This window comes from Electrophorus electricus, chromosome 5 (genome assembly GCF_041902795.1).
Source record: "Electrophorus electricus isolate QZ-2024a chromosome 5, ASM4190279v1, whole genome shotgun sequence".
NCBI classification, from domain to species: Eukaryota; Metazoa; Chordata; class Actinopteri; order Gymnotiformes; family Gymnotidae; genus Electrophorus; species Electrophorus electricus.
The window spans coordinates 3706452-3725604 of NC_137501.1; the positions used below are offsets into that span (position 1 = coordinate 3706452).

Genomic DNA, 19153 nt, shown 5'->3' on the forward strand with positions numbered 1-19153 from the left:
TAGACAAATAGCTACAGAAAAACAAAGAACAGATTAATTGACTTTTTTTGTTATTCTAAATGGACATAAAGAACAGAAGAACTGGGTCTGGGTGTAAATTTTCAACCCAACCTTAATTGTTTGTGGGGTGAGAATATAAACACTTAGATCTAATTTGAATGAGCTGTTTCTGGTTGTGTGTGGTCCCTTGGCCTGGCTTCTAACGCACTCACTGGGTAATGGTGCCATATCTGGGCACATTAGCTCTCCTGACTGCATGAATCCACCATAAAGTGGTTCACTTTCTGTTGCCATGTTTGTATATTAGGGCCACCAGCATCCTTCTTATTGATCTGTTGTGCTCATTGGGCATCACTGAATTGCAAACATTTTTTTTCCTTATTGCCCCGTTCCTTCATACTGTTCCTATGCCTGTCATACACTGTCATATTTCTCTGTTTGTGGGATATTATAGCGCTAACATTCACATTTTTACTGAGCCAGATCATCTTACTAGCTTCTTTAGCAATTCATATTGCACGCGCACGCGCACACACACACACACACACACACACACACACACACACACATCCATACACAAAGGCGTATAAAGCCATCGAGACATGCTAGGTGGCTTTTGTGTAAGCCCTGATGTAAGTGGCTATCATACAATTTGTCTCCTTTTGTTTGGTCCTGAAGGCGTGCTGCAGACTAATTGCATTGATCCGTTGTACCCTTTTGTCGAATTACGCCAAGACGGCTATGGCAAACTGGCCGGAAAGTGGTTGTTAAAACTGACCTTTGTAGTAGCTTAGATGAGCAGTGCAGATGAGGGTAGGATGGGGGTAGGATGGGGGGAGGGGTAGAGAAACTGCAGAGAACATTTTTGTAAGAGGTGCTCTGGACTCGAGATGTAAGATCTAAACATAGTTGAGTTCGAACAGATGAACTGCTGTTTTGTGCTGTTATACAACAGAATTACAGCGGCTAAAGACAAAAGAAGAGCTGCTTCACAAGAAGTCCTTTGCTTTTCAGCTGCAGCGTAAAACAGGTTTATTGAACAGTCCACGTTTTCATACTCACATGGTAATAAAGCCTGTTGGTGTGGGTAATGACACCATCACACTCAGGCAACAGTCGCTGCTGTGCTATTATTTAGCATCCAGGTCCCTTCGACGCTTTCTCTCTGTGTAGCTGCCTGTCCAGCACAGCCACAGCCAAAGAACAAAGGGAAAAAGCTTTGCTTCCCGCTGTTTAATCTGCAGATTTTTGGATCATTTGAGAATCTTGAGGTATGGGACTTGCGTCTTCAGACAGGAGGCAGGAAACATGGTTAATGTTTTAAAGGCTTTCTAACCTGGGTGCTTTGTGAATGAATGATTACAACCGTCCATGTTTCATTTCTATTTCTATTTCATTTGTATTTCTTCTGATTTTTTCCTGGTATTCCAGGGTACACCCAGACAAATCCAGTTGCATAGGTCAAACAAAAAGGCTAGAATCTTCATTCATTCAGCGATGGCATTTGTAGAAAGCTTTTTATTGTTAAATCTCCTTCTGCTAATCGGAGCCACCTCTCTATGACTTTAAAAAGAAATGTTTCTCTCCTCTCAGCTGTAGAAGGGAGATGGTAAATAGCTTGAACCCACTCCTCCCTGAGTCTTTTAGTGCAGACACCCCTCACCAGGTGTCTGTACGGCACTGAATGGCACCTGTCTGAAATGTACCACGTGAATGCGGTTGTCTGTGGGGCTTTTAGCAGGAGTGCTCTTAACAGGGAAATAGCATGCTGTAATTATCTGGGGGGGTGTTTCCACGCCGGCGCTCCGTCTTTGGTTGGATAAAATCGGCTGTTTTTGCATTTCTCTTTTAACACTCTTCTTCTGTGCAGTATGAATGCCATTAGAGTGCTTCAGAGCATAAAATACTCCTTGGTTCATTTCTTTGAACCAAGAACATGCAAGCAATACACAGTTAGTCTTTTTAAACATGAATTAATGTGCAGGTGCAATTCTGGTGACTTCTGAGGCTGAATTGTAGAACTCTCTTGCGCATGTGAGATATTTACCAATCTAACTGACATAGTCAGCAGCTGATGTACGTCCAAATACCTTATGTTTTTTGTTCTGTTGAATCAATTTTGCACATGCTACATGATTTAGCGGTTACGCCCCAATCTTGTAATGAACACATTATATGCTTTCATTTACAGATTGATGGAGGTGCCACACACTGAAAGCACCCATGAAATATGACTGCAGTAGTGTCTGAACATTCTGTCCTCTGAGCACCCTGGTGACGAGTACAGCGTTTCTGTAGCCTTGCCACCAGAGGGTCACCACCCTCCTGCAGTTCCTGTGGGCAGAGTAGGCAGCTAGGTCACTGATTAGCACTGGGAGCCAGAGAACTGTGCCACTCTACTCTCCCATGCAGTCTAATGGTGGGTGAGCATTTCAAAGCTCCTCCGTCCCTCCGTGTATCAGGGTGCATAAAGCAGGCCTGCATGCGGAGCCTAATTTACATAAATCTTTCTGACTCTGCATTTGGTTCATTATTCAGCTCTACGTCTCATATGGACTCTGCTGGGCAGGTGCCCTGTGATGTGGTCACAGGTAATGTGGAGGTTGGCCTTAATCTGTCAAAGACACAACTGCCTAGCTCCCAACACTCAGCGGGCAAGGTGGGAGATGTCTGTAAACATCTGTCAGTCCTTAGTTATCCGTATTGCACGGTGTAGCTGCGTACGTGTATCTGTGCCAGCAGGGTCTATGTGCATGCGCGTGTGCATGTCTTGTGAGTGTGTTTGTGTGTTAATGGTCGTCGTTATGGCGCTGCAGGACTTTGAGCTGAATTGTGAGTTGAAGATGGGCGTGATGGGCCTTCTGGAAGAGGTCCTGAGGGATCCTGACCTGCTGCCTCAGGAGAGGAAAGCCACTGCCAACATACTGAAGTAGGTCCCATATACGCTAAGCATGCCCCACACATACTGCATGTGTTTTAAAGGGTTGTATAGACCATGGTCACGCCGAGGCCACCCTTGAAAAAAATCCCTCAAGCCTCTCACTTTGAGCTTCATGTTTCAGCTGCCATTTGTCTTCTCTCTCCAGCACCCTTTCTCAGGACGATCAAGAGGATGCCCAGCTGAAGATAGAGGACATCTTGCAGATGGTGAGATGTTTCTTTAAATAGCTCTTTCCCTGTGTCATGCCAGTGTTTGATTCTTCCTGGTTTGCTTCCCCCAACCTGCCACACTTTTGGTAAAGTTCACACGCTCTCCTCAGAGAATCCATGAAAGTCAAATTACCTCTAGTACATTATCCAATTATGGGTCACCAAGCCTGAGCGATAGATTAAGGGAGTGGGTGTGGGGGGGGGGGGGGTGGTAATGGAGACTTTCTCTTCTACTCGCCTCGTGGAGTAGCCTGAGGGGTCACGTCAGGCTCGTGGGCTGAAACAGTACCTGAAACAGTGATTCTCACCAAGCAACAGGGCTGTAATTACAACATTAAAGAGAAGAGACAGAGAGCGGGTCATTGTTGCTGTTCATGTCCTCTTCGAGCTGTGAGAGAGGAGAGAAGGACCCAACTTCCTGTGAGGGAGGAGAGAAGGTCCCAACTTCCTGTGAGGGAGGAGAGACGGTTTCAACTTCCTGTGAGGGAGGAGAGAAGGTCCCACCTCTTTGGGATGCTGTGAGAGAGACCTTAGAAGAAAGAAGAAGCACTTTTCCATGCCTCTTTCATTTTGAAGGCAGTTCACTCACTATTACATTTCAAGGACTTCCTGTTAAGCTTATCATTGGTGAGCAGTTCACTTGCAGTTGACAAAACAACTGTTTGCGAGCAAACATAATATTCTGTCTCTTTGTGATGTACCTATATATCTCTCTACTTTCAGCCCCCTCATGCATTATGCAGTAAGCCCTGCTTTCTGCTCCACTCCTACTACTCATAAATATGCAACATGTTGCTCTTTTGAGCTCATATGATAATATCTCAAAGGGTTAAGGGAAATGGTTGTCACCCTTTCATCTAGTTTCTTTGCATTTCAACAACACTCGACCATCACATGGCGATCTACGCCCTGGCGCTCGCACTGGTGCGTGCCACACTGTGCCCCTGCCCTGGCAGGCTGTGATGGCCCATCAGGACGCACTTTGCCTCGCCTTTATACAAACCTGTTTTGATTGAAAATTTGCTCTGCAGAACACAAACGGAGCCCAGAGAGGCCGCTGATTAATCAGCATCATTCAATTACAATTATGTCTTTATTTTATGGTATTGCATGTTTACAGTGTTGCACACTCATTGTACTGCTGTGTATTAAGCTATGAATTCCTTATAAGCTGCAGGTGTAAACCCAGGCTTCCAGGAAATGATTATTGGAAAAACGGATGCAGTATTATAAAAGCAATGTAGTTTTGTAGTTTATTATGTAGTATTCCAGGTCTTTCTTTTAATACTTGTCACCGTATATAATGAAGGGCACCACTATAGTGAAGAAGCAGAGTGTTTTGGGAGTGTTCTGTGCACTGATATGTGTGCTTGCATGTTATGTAGGCTGAATGCCCGAAGGCAGAGTGCTTTGAATCCCTGTCAGCGATGGAGCTAGCAGAGCAGATCACTCTCCTCGACCACATCATTTTCCGGAGTATTCCTTATGAGTGAGTGACCAAAAGGCCACTGAACTGTTCAGAATCTCAGAGAGCTGATCCACTACATGTTTGGGAGATTCTGCACACCTGTGATCCAATCTATCTAATGATAATAGAGTTGATGATAGAGTTTTGATTTTAAAAATGAAAGCAACTCACGATCAAGAGAAACAAAATGCAGACGTGTAATTGGATCTTGCTTGCCTCATGCGTCCTGCCTTTTCCTCGGTGTCTCTTTCTCTGCCCCCCTTTCACCCCTCTCTCTACCGTCTCGTTGCCTTTCTTTGTGTATCTCCCTGTGCCTTTCACTCAGGGAGTTTCTGGGCCAGGGCTGGATGAAGACAGACAAAACAGAGAGAACTCCCTACATCATGAAGACAAGCCAGCACTTCAACGACGTGAGGACAGTGAACATTGCTGTTTCCTGCAGAATAAAAATAACATTTGAAGTGTGTTGTAACACATGTTCTACAAACTGTCGTAGGAATACATTTCTCTCCTCCCGTCACTGTAGATGAGTAATCTGGTAGCCTCCCAGATTATGAGCCACACAGACATAGGGTCCAGGGCCAGCTCCATAGAGAAGTGGGTGACTGTTGCTGACATTTGCCGCTGCCTGAACAACTATAACGGCGTTTTGGAGATCACCTCAGCCCTGAACCGCAGTGCCGTCTACAGGCTAAAGAAGACCTGGGCTAAAATCAACAAACAGGTAAGGGCCTGTAATTTTGTGTGATTGTTTTAATGAAAACTGTGTGACTTCAAGAGAATGAACAGCATTCCTGCTCGGCTGCCGGCCTGGCTGGGGCTTGATGGATTTCGTCATGATAAAAGGAATTTGTTTGTTTGTGTGTTGGTTTGTTTAATTTCCGATCAGACAAAAGCTCTCATGGACAAGCTACAGAAGACGGTGTCATCAGAGGGAAGATTTAAAAACCTGAGGGAAACCTTGAAAAAGTGAAACTGATCACACCAATAAGCCACTCTTTAGAAATGGCTGTTATTTTATTGCACTCAGATTTCTCATTTAATGTTGCTTTTGGTTATCTGGCAGTTGTAACCCACCATGCGTCCCTTATCTGGGTATGTATCTGACTGACTTGGCATTCATTGAGGAGGGAACCCCAAACTTCACTGAAGAGGGTCTAGTCAACTTCTCAAAGATGAGAATGGTAAACAAAACCTCAAATTTATTCTTATGTAATTCTGTATTCCCTCTGACCCCTCTGACCCCTCTGAATGTTGACCTGTATTGGTTCTGTCTCTCCTCCAACAGATATCTCATATCATCCGTGAGATTCGACAGTTTCAGCAAACTCCCTACCGGATAGAACACCAGACAAAGGTTATAAAGACCGTCCACCCCTTCTTACCTCAGTAACACTGAAATATCAGGAATATGGTTCAAGGTATTGGCATGATGCTTCATGGTATTGGATAGTAGAGATCAAAAATACCGGTGGGCTGGTAGACTTTGGGCCATCTATGGCTGCATCCTGGACAGCGTTACGGGTCTGCTTTCAGATCTGTTCAGTATTTTACAGCCATCCCCCACTGTGCTCTGTCAGGCTGCTTGCTTCTTAGCTGTGTACTGAACAGCAGAACCTCATGACAGATTCATTTCTAAAAAAAAACCCTTTTTTCCAACTATTCACAATATCCAGGTCACCCAGTATCTGCTGGATAAGGCCTTGATCATGGATGAAGACACGCTGTACGACTTGTCTCTGAAGATCGAGCCCAGGCTTCCTGCTTGAGCTCCCCAAGTTTACTCCTCTTCCACCGGGGGGCACTTTCTGGGACATGGCGTCGAGCTCATGTTTGGTGCCGGGGTGAAGCCAGGACATTGGAACAGAGGGCCTGCCAGTGCGGAGGGCAAAGGCTGACTGAGTGAGGAGAACGAAAGTAGTCGCCGAGGTTTGAATGCTGCAAGCGAGAAGGTCTCCAGTTTACACTGCTGAATAAAACATGAGAAGTGGGCGTTACTGCTATCATCCAGGGAGCGAGTGCATGCTAAGGTCAACGCAGCAAAAAGAGGGAGGGGGGACGCTTTTTAAACCCCTGCGGTGAAGATGGTATGAGAAGAAATGTAGCATGTACAGCGGTAGTCTGTGCTAGACCTTACACATTGTGTAGCGATGCCGAGATCGGTGGCTCAAGGCGTGTAGTCTTATTGGTCGTGATGGTGGCATGAACCAGATTGCGGGTTCACGCCGTCTTTTTGCCTCGTCATAAACCTTTCTCCAAGTCTGAGGTCTCCGAGCTGGTTTGCAAATAAGGACTTGCTTTATACTTTCTTTTCTGTCATATGCTCGCCCCGATACGTTTGTTGTTGTTTTGCCACAGGACAGTTGCAATGAACCAAATCACTAGATTGTTATTTCGGAGGGTGAGTTTATCTCTGAAAACAGTAGAAATGTATAGTAGCTGGTTGGAGATAATATTTTATGCTGTTGGTGCTCATTAAATTGATTTTGTTTCATAAAGATCCCCCCTAAATCATATATGTTATGAATAAGCAAAATAAATTATATAGTTATTATTAAATGCTAATATGGTGCCTTCTTCCCACAACACACACAAACCAGTGTTTAACATAGGATTTTAAATAGGATTTTCTTTTAGCCGCTGTAGCAAACTGATATAAATATTTTTAAATGGATGTCAAATTGTGACATCAAATTTTAGCTTTAAACATATTTTTTTGATTCTGATTATAAATTTAAGAAGCCAAAACTATTTCATTAAAAAAAAAAAAGTTTATAACATGATCTATCTCCGTCAGCAAGGTATATTGTTAATAAATAAATAAATACTCTACAGTAAATCTGTTAATCTTTAAAACAAATTCTTTAACAATATCTTTGAAATGTGACCAGCCTGTAGCATTGTAGTAAGCATACAAATAATGCTAAGGCCATACTTTGCAAGTTGAACTTAGGAGTCTGAGCTGATCCCATGCTGAAAGTGAGAGACGGTAGTATGTTCACTTGGCTAATGCTCGTGGAGAAAACTTTTCCTTTCTCAATCCGGAAGGATTACTCCAGTCTGCTGTTATAGAAATATCTGGTTGATTGATTACCCTGCAGTGTATGCTACAATGGGGCATCCTTTCTGTAGTTTGCATGCAAAAGACCTCATATGCATGCTGTAAAACTACATTGTAAGAGATTTGTTCGTGCTGATGTTTCATAGCTACTGTATAGTCTCTCAAAACCTCAAAAGAATGATGGACAAATTTTCATTGAACAACCCCCCCCCATCCCCCCATTAAGGCTGGAAATTTCATATGCATATGTTGACAGATAACGGTGAATCTGGCTATAGATGTATAACTACCACTGTGCTGTATTAAGATAATATTATGTTTGTCTGACAGAAATGTATTCAGTTAGATTTATTTCTCTTGTTTGTGTCAATATACTGTAAAGGCAATGGGTTGTCTGAAATTGGGACAGACCTGCAATAGGTAGGTTTCAGCCATGTAGCGTTGCTTATATGAGTGGGTAATTGTAATATTTATTTCCTGACATATTTATTTGATATTTTTCTGTATATAGTATGTAGTTTATGACACTAAGTTATGGTGATTTTTTTTTTTTTTAAACCAACTTCTTTTATTTCTGCAAGCACTATTAATGTACTGTTCCACTTTGCAAAACTAGGCAAAAGTAATGTAGCATATCCGATTGCTTTTCAGTTCTGTGTCTTGTTTTGGTTTTTTTTAGATTCAATGATAAGTAGTTAAACACACATCGGATTGGTGTTGTGTACTGCATGCTGGTGCATGTCTACTAGGGATTCCTCGTGTTAAATGCTTTTCTCGTATATGATCGATACTGTTTGTCCTCTTGGTGTTAATTTTTTTTTTCTTACTGATTCTTGTGGAGAATGACTGGCTTTGGCACTCCAGTTTTATGCTTTCATTTCAAATAAAAATGACTAAGATATAAAGTGGACATTTGGGAGCGCTATCTGTCCTCACCGATAGGCAAGTACTGCCATCTAGTGGTTCAAATGGAAACTTCCCTTTTACTTTTTATCATAGTCTTCTTCACATCAAAATGAGTTTGTTATATTAATTACTTCTTAAAACATTTATTAATATAGGCAAGTTTTAGGATCTGCAGAAAAGATGCTATATTTTATACCCATAAGACCTTTAGATCCATAAGGTACCCTTAGTGAGGTGAGGGTTTGGCTCAAATGCTGGTTTGGCTATTAGTGGGACTTTTCCCTCACAGCTGGTGTGTATGACACTGGTGAGTCTTGGCTCAGTGGCAGAGTATCATATTTCACTCTCTGTGCAGTCTGAAGCACCGGTGCATGCACTAGCATGCTCTCAGAGCAGCCTATAGTGTAATCACACTGCCACAGTAGTACTAATCATGCCAACATTTGCTGTGTGTAGAGGCTAAATTTTAAATGTATTTTCTGTACATTTAGTGCCCACCCCAGTGTGTATGTGTTTGTGTTGTGTGTGTGTGTGTGTGTGTGTGTGTGTGTGTGTGTGTCTGTCTCTTCGTCTCTCTCTCTCTTGCTCTCTCTCTCTCTCTCTCTCTCTCTCTCTCTCTCTCTCTCTCTCTCTCTCTCTCTCTCTCTCTCTCTCTCACCCATCACAGGAAAAGAGAGATGGAACTAGCAGGGTGGAACTTTGGTTTTAAACCTTATAATACTACAGCTTTCATATGTCTGTTGTATTCACCACTTTAACAAAATCATGATCTTCACTAATGCCTTCCTATGCAGAAAGTGGCTAACTACTTAAATATGGGTCTTTCTTGAAAATGAGAAGAAAACATGGTAGTCATAAACATAATGAACATTTATTTATTGAAACTCATACCCACAACAATAATCCAAGCTTAATATCTCTATTAGCTTTTTTCAAGTGTCATATTCTGATTTACTCAGTATAGTAAAATCATGCACAGAATTAAAGCTGAGAGCCTTCCATAATACACACAATATGAAATCCAATGCATCTAAGATCTGTTGACAAACATAGTACCGTAAAACACTATGGAGAATGGAGCAGCATAGTGTGGGTGTGTGTGTGTGTGTGTGTGTGTGAGTGTGCGCACACACATCCATGCGTGCATAGGCCATAGGGCAGCCGCCTAGATGTGGAAAGACCCAGAGGTCAAGTTTGCCCGGCAGGGAGACGGCTGAAGGGCACACTGCCCTGACAGTGGGGAGGCGCATAGGCCCTTGCATGCTGACGGCACAAATAGGATTGGCTGCTGAGCTAAGCTCTTATTGCCTGTGTGGGCCCAGGGCAGCCTCACTCCACAGCAACCCACCTGCTCGGCTGTGTGTTTGGAACCGACTCCCCTCTCTCAACAGTGAGTACAACACAACAATCAACTTTGATCAGTTTATTCTTGTAATATATATTATGGCCTTTATTTCACTATGTGCATTTATATATAAATTTGACTGTTATTTGAATGAATAATAGGACTATTATGGCATAGTGGTCAGTGCACTGAATTAGTTTTTCACTGTTGGAATATGAAATAATTTGGGATTTATTTGGGAATTTGGGAATTTTTTAGAATAAAATATAGTGATATAGTGTTTTATTTCTGACCATATTGTAATCATAAATGTCACATTCCTGTATTGGTCCTCTATCCTCTGAGTACTGTATGTCCAATGCAAATTAGTGAGGACATCAAACTGAGATATCCACAGAAACCGCAAATATCCACATTTACTTAGAGGCGAGAAAAATCAGACAAATCCAAAGCTAGGTGACTAGCTCTAGCACGGCAGGGCCTAGGTCTTTGTCCCCGCTCCGCTTGTAAGCCACCGTGACCTGTATAGAATGTCACCGTGGATCATGTGGCCACTTGGGTTAACGCCAGCAGGGACTCTGCAGTAATGCTTCATCTAGACCTGCTGCTATTAATACTTGACACGCTGCCTGTTTGGACAGTGAGCTGGGTAGGTGGTGGGACAGCACTCACCTTTGGTCAGAGCTGCTGACCTCCCCTGCAGGTGGCCAGAATAGTCTGGAGTACTGTGATGCTACTGTGAGCTTGGTAAAGACTTTCAGAGGAGTTTCGTAATAACAAAAAGAAGAAATGATGTCATTTGCAAATGTTTATGGGCTAAGTAAGTACGAGATATATGGGCACAGCTATATTTTTTAATATAAATATTTAATATACATTTTTAAATTTCCTCCTCCTACAAATTCAAAAGCACTTTGCTGCCACAACTCATGAAGGATCTCTATCCACAACATCCTGTTTCTATGGAAACCTTGTGTTCTTCACTACAATTTTGACTATCTCTACATCTTTTACTATGGTACATTGTAATTATTCATCTGGATTCTTCTTCAGGTTTATATTTATAATATTTAACATTGTACTAATAACACAGTTATACCTCTGTTTTGTTTTGTTTTTTGTCTTAACTGTCCTCTTAACTAGATTCATCCAAAGATTATTTGAAACATTTTTGTCTCCATGTTTGCATACAAGCTAAGCTCTATAACACACACAAGTAGCATAATATAGCTGCAGTGGTTGATGTAAGAGTCAAAGACCTAAACTATTATGGGCATACCTACAGAGCTATGGTTTCTATCTTTTTTTTTTTTCAAAAGTAGTATAGCAATATTACAGTACAGTGCAAACCACTGTTCCTGTTGATTAGCCCCGTGCATCACAATAAACAGACTTACATATATTTCTGATGTGCTGCCTGATATAGCTTGCAGTAGAATTAAGGCATTGCACCATATAATGTGAGTCTTTACTGCGCTATCCCAGAACGGAACTGGACGTCTGAGCAGCGAGATGGCGAGCACCTTCACTCGAATGCTGTCCAGCCGCAACACGGCTGCGCTTGTGGCCACCCTGGGGGCGGGCACCTTGGCGTCTGGTTACCTGCTGAGCGAATCCAGAATCTCCGCTGCGGATAAGAAGAAGCTCTACCCGCCTAGGTGAGGGAGCCACCACCATGGATCTTAGACGGCGCTTCAGTTGCATGAAGACAAAATCCTAAGATGTTTACATCAGATCAATGTTTTTATTCTCAAAAACAAGCTCAACTTTGAAAGTAAATTGCTTGTGTACTGGAACTAAGCCCACTATGCCCAACTGTAGAACTGTGATAAATTATTTTCCCAGCCTTCTTTAGCTGCCTACCTGAATAAATCATTAAATTGTTTATTTTTATTTTTATTTTTTGGAGTGCCATGTAAATCCCATAACCTTCATTGTTGGTTTGCACAGAGATTGAAAGAGAATTGTGTGACTGTGAGAGGGCCAGGACATGTTTGCTGGCATACTGTCATACACTTGTACACAAAATCCCCTACAGAAAGTCACATCTTCTGCTACACTTCGCATGTGATATACCTGAATATATATTTACTGTGTGCTCCAAACATGATACATTTATAATTGTAATATAGAATCGCCTAGTGTTTTGGGCTATAGTTCATTTTGTAATTCTTAATTTATTCTGCTTTAATCGAGAGGTATAATGAATTAAGCTATTCCTTTGTGAAAGTTTAGGTATGTAGAGTTCCATGTTATGAATGCACAAAGTGGTTTAATTGCTTGGCCCAGATGTCATTTACATTTACATTTACTTCTAAATTTATGTTGTTGGTTTTTTTTTTAAATTTATTATCCCTTATTATATTTCCACCTTATCCCTGTAGTGCTGACTACCCAGATCTGCGCAAGCACAATAACTGCATGGCATCTGCTCTGACCCCTGCCATTTACTCTCACCTGAGAGACAAGGAGACCCCAAACAACTGGACCTTGGACCAGTGCATCCAGACTGGGGTGGACAACCCTGGGCACCCCTTCATCAAGACCGTGGGCATGGTGGCTGGCGATGAGGAGAGCTACGAGGTGGGTTAGCCAGCATGCTTGGCCGTTAGCAGAGCTGCATTACCCTGTGAACAGGGGGAAAATCTGTTTGTTTTTCTCCCACTTTCCTCAGGAGTTTAAACTTGGAGGATATAAGATCAAAGACTGACTATTGCAGTGCTCCAGGATTGTGTTCATGAGTACAATCTTAATCCTCAGGTGTTTGCTGACATCTTTAACCCAGTCATTAAGGATAGACACAATGGCTACGACCCAAAGATCATGAAGCACCCTACGGATCTGGACAGCTCAAAGGTAGAGGCTATGCTGTGGGCTCGGGCAGAAGGCTGGAATGTACGCAGCCTCTGAGGAATGATGACAGAGGGTGCACGCATTAAAAACAGGGAGTTCTGCTCATGAACAGTCACGCTTCTCTCTCCCTGCTGCAGATCACCTCCGGGGTGTTCGACGATAAGTACGTGCTGTCATCCCGCGTGCGCACGGGCCGCAGCATCCGCGGCCTCATGCTGCCGCCAGCCTGCACACGTGCCGAGCGCCGCGAGGTGGAGCGCGTCGCTGTCCAGGCATTGGCCGGGCTCAAGGGAGACCTGTCGGGTAGATACTACAGCCTGACTGACATGACCGAGAAGGAACAACAGCAGCTGATTGATGTAAGACATTTCAGTACAGACAAATCAGGGCACATTTACCTGATACAAACCACCTCGGGCGTCCGTCAGTAAGATAAGAGAAGCATACCTCAGGTTCTCAGTGCACATTACACAGTGCACATTTCTAATCACCAAAACTAATTTAATTTCGTTTCAACCACCCTCTTTTATCGGAACCCAAGGTTCAGTCTCTTTCTAAACATCGGTGTTTTCACCCCTTGAAGTTTGTCATGCTAGGTAACAGAAACATTGCTGCTCTTCTCTCATGTCGGCCCACCTCAGCAACACTTCCTCTTTGACAAGCCAGTGTCTCCTCTCCTCACTGCGTCTGGTATGGCCAGAGACTGGCCTGATGCTCGAGGCATTTGGTAAGGTGTAGCAAGTATAAATTCCCCATTTAGAGTGTAGCCATGCTAGTCTACAGTAGTCACCCCCACACCGCCTGTTTATCCACTTAGACCTCGTAGACTCTCAAAAGGTCAGGCACAATCTTCACAACATGGATACTGCAACCAGTAACATCGCAGAAATATTCCAGTTAAAATGCTAATGTAGCTAAAAAAAAAAGAAAAAGAAAACTTGTTAGCATGATTTAAAGTCCACAATGTGGGTAACAATGCTGGTGGTTCTGTGGGGCCCTGGGATAAAACTCTATTTGGGAATGTGTTATATAGACCAGTAAGAGTCCATGGCCAAGACTGCTAACATTACGTTTGCTTAACAAGCTGGACTGGATAAGGGTGTAAAATTTAAGCGTAAACTAAAGGTTTTACAGCATTGCTTTTGTACTGCTCTCCAGCATACCATTATGTTGGTACTATACCTCAAGAAATTAGTGCTTAAACTGCTTGGCCGGAGTAAGACAGACCAGGTTTGGCTGACTGCCTGTACTGGCCTGGAAAAAGTCAGGATGTGTGACAACGAGCAAGCTTTAGAATTTCATTCAGATCTCAGCCTTTTTCTTAACCCTTCCCTCACCTTTTTGTCTGATTGGTCTGTCCATCCCAGGATCACTTCCTGTTTGACAAGCCTATCTCACCCTTGCTGACTTGTGCAGGGATGGCTCGTGACTGGCCTGATGCCAGGGGAATCTGGTATGGTGCATGAAACTTGCACCATGTGTGGACACTTACTGACTGTGTCCACTTTTTTCTGTGAGGGTCAGGTTTTATCGTCCTGACAGAGAATGTGTATTTGTGTGTATTTATTAATTTTTTTTACAGATTTATTTGGGTTACATACTAATCTTAATACCAAATCTTGAAAACAAAGGCATGTTAATAATTTGAGGATTTTCAAATTATGATGTACTATGACCTTTCAGGATGAAATAAAGACTGTCTTTAATTGAACTTAGGTTCAAAATCCAACAGATATGTCATTAAACAGGCACAACAATGAGAAGACATTCTTAATCTGGATCAATGAAGAGGACCATACCCGCGTCATCTCCATGGAGAAGGGCGGTAACATGAAGAGGGTCTTTGACAGATTCTGCAGAGGACTGAAAGAAGTATATCTAACCCACCCAGAGCAATAAGAACGTCACCATTCTCCCTGTGAACCAGAAAGCTTATATAATATATTTGTTCCTCTTATTGCTTGTTTTAGGTCGAGAGGCTAATTCATGAACGAGGGTGGGAGTTTATGTGGAATGAACACCTGGGCTACATCCTGACGTGCCCCTCCAACCTAGGCACTGGCCTGAGGGCAGGAGTTCACGTCCGCCTGCCCCTTCTCAGCAAGGTGCCACCCACTGGACATGTTCATGAATGCTTTGATAATGGAGTAATCCGTTAACGTTCTATATAAACTGACAGCCAACCATTAAAGCATTTGTCTAGCTCTCAAGTCATTGGTAAGTTGATTTGAAATTCTGCGAGGCCTCACTTTACTGGGAGGGCTTGCTTGACTCTGTGTCTGCTACCTCTTCAGGACCCACGTTTCTCTAAAATCCTGGATAATCTCAGACTGCAGAAACGCGGCACAGGTGGTGTGGACACTGCCGCCGTGGGGGACGTTTTTGACATCTCCAACCTCGACCGTCTGGGCAAGTCTGAGGTAAATGTCTTAATGGGATTGAGTGAAAAATGGTAATTGTAAATCCTTGAACAGGACAGCCTACATATTATATGGGCAGGTTTAGAGGACATAAAGAGGTGTCACGAGACCTTTCTCAGGCTTTAGCAGTCACCTCGTAGAGAATCTTGGGACACGTAGTCAAGATAACAGATCAGTTCAGACCAGGTAGGTTCCCAACTCCATAGGCAACCATGCCATGTGGAAAACCATGCCATAGCTCACTAGTTGTCATGATGCAAATGGAAACATTAGATTAATCCATGTTTTTTTTTTTTTTAAGTTTCAACCTATGACTAGACAGTAGAATTCAATCTAAAATATAAAAGTGTATTGTACAAACCAGCCTATGTTGGTTATGTTCACAAGAAGATCTGATATGAAACTCCAAATTCTGATTTTGCTCCAGGTTGAGCTCGTTCAAATAGTGATCGACGGTGTCCACTATCTGATCGATTGTGAGAAGAAACTGGAGAAGGGCCAAGACATCAAAGTTCCAGCACCCATTGCCCAGTTCAGGAAATGAGCAGTAGTGAGGGAGAGTGTCTATCTGGGCACTAGGCTGATGAGAAACCCTCAGACCCTGCCAGTCTCCATTACCCCTGCAGATTTGACTGGAAATCGTTATTCAATAAATTATTCTAATAAAACCATTTTGTGTGTTTGGTGGAGTTTGACTAGAGCCTTCTAAAACTGATATAATAGGCAAAATAGCTTCAGTGTAGAAACTGGCTGTTTGCATTATGGCCATGACCTAATGGTCATTGTTGCGCAGTTTTTTATTATGATAGTACAGGAAGCACAGCAATAAACACACACACACGATAATCCCATAGTCCCTGTGGATTACAACAGCAATGAACCAATGAATCAGTCTTGTTTTGAGCCTGACCTACAGTCAATATTCCAGCCTCCTGCTGTGCTGTCCTGTCTTGGACTCCTTAAAGCAATTAAGCACATTGCAGTCTACCCAGACAACACACAAAGCGTGCCCCCCCCCCCCCCCCCTCCACACTTAATGAGTCTACAGTTTTGGTTGAACTGTATTCATGCCTACATATGTCAGTGTGCTTACTCAATAAGCAGTCCATCAGTTATGTGGGTGATATTCAGAACATGGCAAGAGACTTTTTTTTCTGATTTATTAGAGTCAGTTTGTAAATGTTAGTATTATGCAAATAGTCCTCTAAATAATGAATGTTTACTTCATTGTTGATGTTTTAAGAGGTTGCCTCTGAGACTGTAATCACAAATGAATTTTAGATACACTGGAAGAGAAGATTTCTGGCTCTTCCATCATACAGGTTGACATATCACATCTAACACAATGCATATCACATCTAACACAATACAATATAAATTATGAACATGTACTTGCCACACTCTCTGCCCAACCTGTGCGGTCCGATCAGCAGACAGCTAAGACTTCCAACTGGGCCGATTTCCTTTACTGCAAGTGGATCGATGACGTGTGACTCATAACACCATTACATCCCCGTACAAGACTATTTTACGGGTAGACATGTGGCAGTGGAGTGGTCCAGCCACTCCTTTGAGTCACAGCCGGTACCCCTTCTTTATTGCAAAGCTCAGCTCATGTCAGCGCAAGACGCTGACCCCTCGAGTAAGTGAATAAGTCACAGTGTTCCATTTAGAATGCTTATGAACATGAAGCCTGGAGACCTGAAGGGGATCTGTGAGTATTTATAGCAGGGTGGTACATGCTTCCTTGGCTCTCGCCAGCGTGAGGCAGCTTCTGTGGGGAGGAAATAAAGAGGCACGCACTTTATGCACTAGGCCCCAGTGGACACTCTCAGTAACACTTCTCTGTTGAACTCTGGGTCTATCGTAAATATACTTAAAATACTTTTTTTTATACTTAAAAAACAATTTTAAATTCTCAACAAAATATATATGCATTGTCTTTGATCTTATAGACATATCTCTTCATATGAACTACGTAATCTATATGAATATGTTACACTAATCACAGATTGTTTACCTTTTTCCAAATTTATGTTGAACAATTAAAGTAAACACGTATATTTAATAATTAACATAAAATGTTTTAAATGTAATTTTAATTTTCCAGTTACTTATTATCTATAACCTCTGACTATCAGAACACCAGCAGGTGGCAGTAGGCAAACATGATAAAAATAAACCTTTATTCTCTTCAAATGCCATAGGCATTTTCACACTGTGAAAATGTGTTTAACCTTCTCCAATGGAGAAGGTATAGGGATACTTGATTATCCATGTTTGGATTATTGAGTGTAGCACCTTTTTTTTCACAATCACAGTAACATACATTTGTGTCTTTTAACAGAATACTGAATATATCATATTCCTTGTTTCTATTGCTCTTTTTTGTTCAGTGTCAGTGCAGGTGCATTTAAATGTCATGTGTTTGTGCAGGACGGTTGGATGTCCAAACCGCCGGGGATTACCACATTATGACGGACAACATGCCAAGGCCTCACACGGGGATCAGCCATTGGTCACGCTCATGTGCGCCGTGTGGATCGACACAAGAGGGCTCCTGGCTACGACCTTCACGGTGGCTTGCTCGTCTCTCCCCAGCACTGATTTCTGATTTACCGCCGGGCTGCCACCCCTGTCAGGGCCTGTAGGGTGTTTTCCATGTTTAGGCAGAGGAACACAAGGGCAAGTATAGGCAAGCACAATGGAATGACTACAGCAAAATGTTGAGGGACAATTTCTGAGAGCTGGAGAATGCCTGCAATGCCGATGTTGTATGATCACTCTTAAGCTCTTAAGCAGTGTGTATCTGGAAGACAATGTGCTTTCTGATTGCGCAACAACTCCTGACCAGACTGCTATGAGAAGTAACAGAAAAGCCTAGATGCTGATAACTGCTACTGTACACCTGATCCACACATTGTAAGGTCATTCTCAGCGGTGCAGAGTTTAGGATAGTCCCAACTATAACACATCTGATTCAACTCTCAGTATCTATCATATAAGTTGAACCAGGTGGATAAGAGCCTGGAAAGCACTGAGCCATGCACAGGCCACCAAAGCTCATCAGTCAACGTCCCCATCAGCCGGCATCTCCCAATCATCTGATTATCGTGCAATGTTTACCATAAATGTGGCACATTGCAGAAAATAGGAGCAGTGCATCTGCAGGGAACATGTGAGCACAGGAGGCCGTGGGAGCCCAGGCCGCTCGGAGCAGACGCTGTGTCTGATGATGATGGATGCGTGTGTGGAGACTGTGCAGGGACCAGGGGAGCCACTCGCAGGCTCTCCGCATTCTGTCACCTCAATGAGATCTCCTTCACTAATTCTCGGAGACAATTAACTTTATATGGAGAGGGAGAGAGAGCGGGGCTTAAAATGACCATGTTGGCCTCCCTGCACACTGATGTTCTTCTCTAGATTTAAGCAAGATATAGGCTACCACTCATTTTTCAATCTAATATGTATTATGTGTGTGTGTGTATTATATATATATATATATATATATATATATATATATATATATATATATATATATATATATATATATATATAATAGTTTTCTTTCAGAACATTAGTTCTTCTGCATATGTGAGAATGTCTTCAAGAATGATGGAAAAGCATCATAGGTAGCTGTCTCATGAAGCTGGTTAAGAGAACACCAAGTGCGTGCAAAGCTGTCTTCAAAGTATAGCAAAATGGTAGTACACATATTTCACATACTACACATGGTTTCCAAAGTGCTTGCTTACACAGCTGATGATCTCTGTATGAAGCATTCTGTTTTTCTGGAAACCTTGTCTACTTTATTACGATCTCTATATCTTTTACTACAGTACAGTACATTGCAGTTACTCACTTGGACTCTCTCTCTCTCTCTCTGTATATATATATATATATATATATATATATATATATATATATATATATATATATATATATATATA

General features: G+C 42.4%; 2 protein-coding genes across 9 annotated transcripts in view; both read left to right on the forward strand.

The window, feature by feature from the left end:
• The window catches only part of rasgrf2b (Ras protein-specific guanine nucleotide-releasing factor 2b), a 48449-nt gene extending 39865 nt beyond the window's left edge, over window positions 1–8584 (forward strand). For 6 of the 8 annotated variants that reach the window (XM_081715039.1, XM_027006201.3, XM_081715040.1 and 3 more), the window contains 9 exons: window positions 2817–2929; window positions 3087–3147; window positions 4536–4639; window positions 4944–5028; window positions 5145–5342; window positions 5508–5587; window positions 5685–5802; window positions 5907–5975; window positions 6295–8584. In XM_081715039.1, coding sequence (XP_081571165.1) covers window positions 2817–2929; window positions 3087–3147; window positions 4536–4639; window positions 4944–5028; window positions 5145–5342; window positions 5508–5587; window positions 5685–5802; window positions 5907–5975; window positions 6295–6387 — 921 coding nt within the window. In that variant the 3' untranslated portion in view covers window positions 6388–8584. Of the gene's footprint in view, window positions 1–2816; window positions 2930–3086; window positions 3148–4535; window positions 4640–4943; window positions 5343–5507; window positions 5588–5684; window positions 5803–5906; window positions 5976–6294 lie in introns of those variants that run through there. The other 2 variants (XM_081715045.1, XM_081715044.1) reach the window with 2 other exon arrangements.
• A 1231-nt stretch (window positions 8585–9815) lies between these two features.
• On the forward strand, window positions 9816–15874 carry ckmt2b (creatine kinase, mitochondrial 2b (sarcomeric)). Its single transcript, XM_027006281.3, has 10 exons — window positions 9816–9975; window positions 11416–11588; window positions 12315–12513; window positions 12691–12786; window positions 12921–13142; window positions 14151–14236; window positions 14532–14655; window positions 14754–14888; window positions 15078–15203; window positions 15631–15874. The coding sequence occupies exons 2-10, from the start codon at window positions 11443–11445 to the stop codon at window positions 15745–15747; spliced, it is 1251 nt and encodes a 416-aa protein (XP_026862082.3). The 5' UTR covers window positions 9816–9975; window positions 11416–11442; the 3' UTR covers window positions 15748–15874.
• The last annotated feature ends 3279 nt before the right edge of the window (window positions 15875–19153 follow it).

Excerpts from the sequence above, each read along its gene's own strand:
- ckmt2b (XM_027006281.3), top strand. The coding sequence starts at position 11,443 with ATGGCGAGCACCTTCACTCGAATGCTGTCCAGCCGCAACACGGCTGCG. Across the intron at positions 12,514-12,690 it reads GCGATGAGGAGAGCTACGAG|GTGTTTGCTGACATCTTTAA; the intron begins GTGGGTTAGCCA and ends CTTAATCCTCAG. Across the intron at positions 12,787-12,920 it reads CGGATCTGGACAGCTCAAAG|ATCACCTCCGGGGTGTTCGA; the intron begins GTAGAGGCTATG and ends TCCCTGCTGCAG.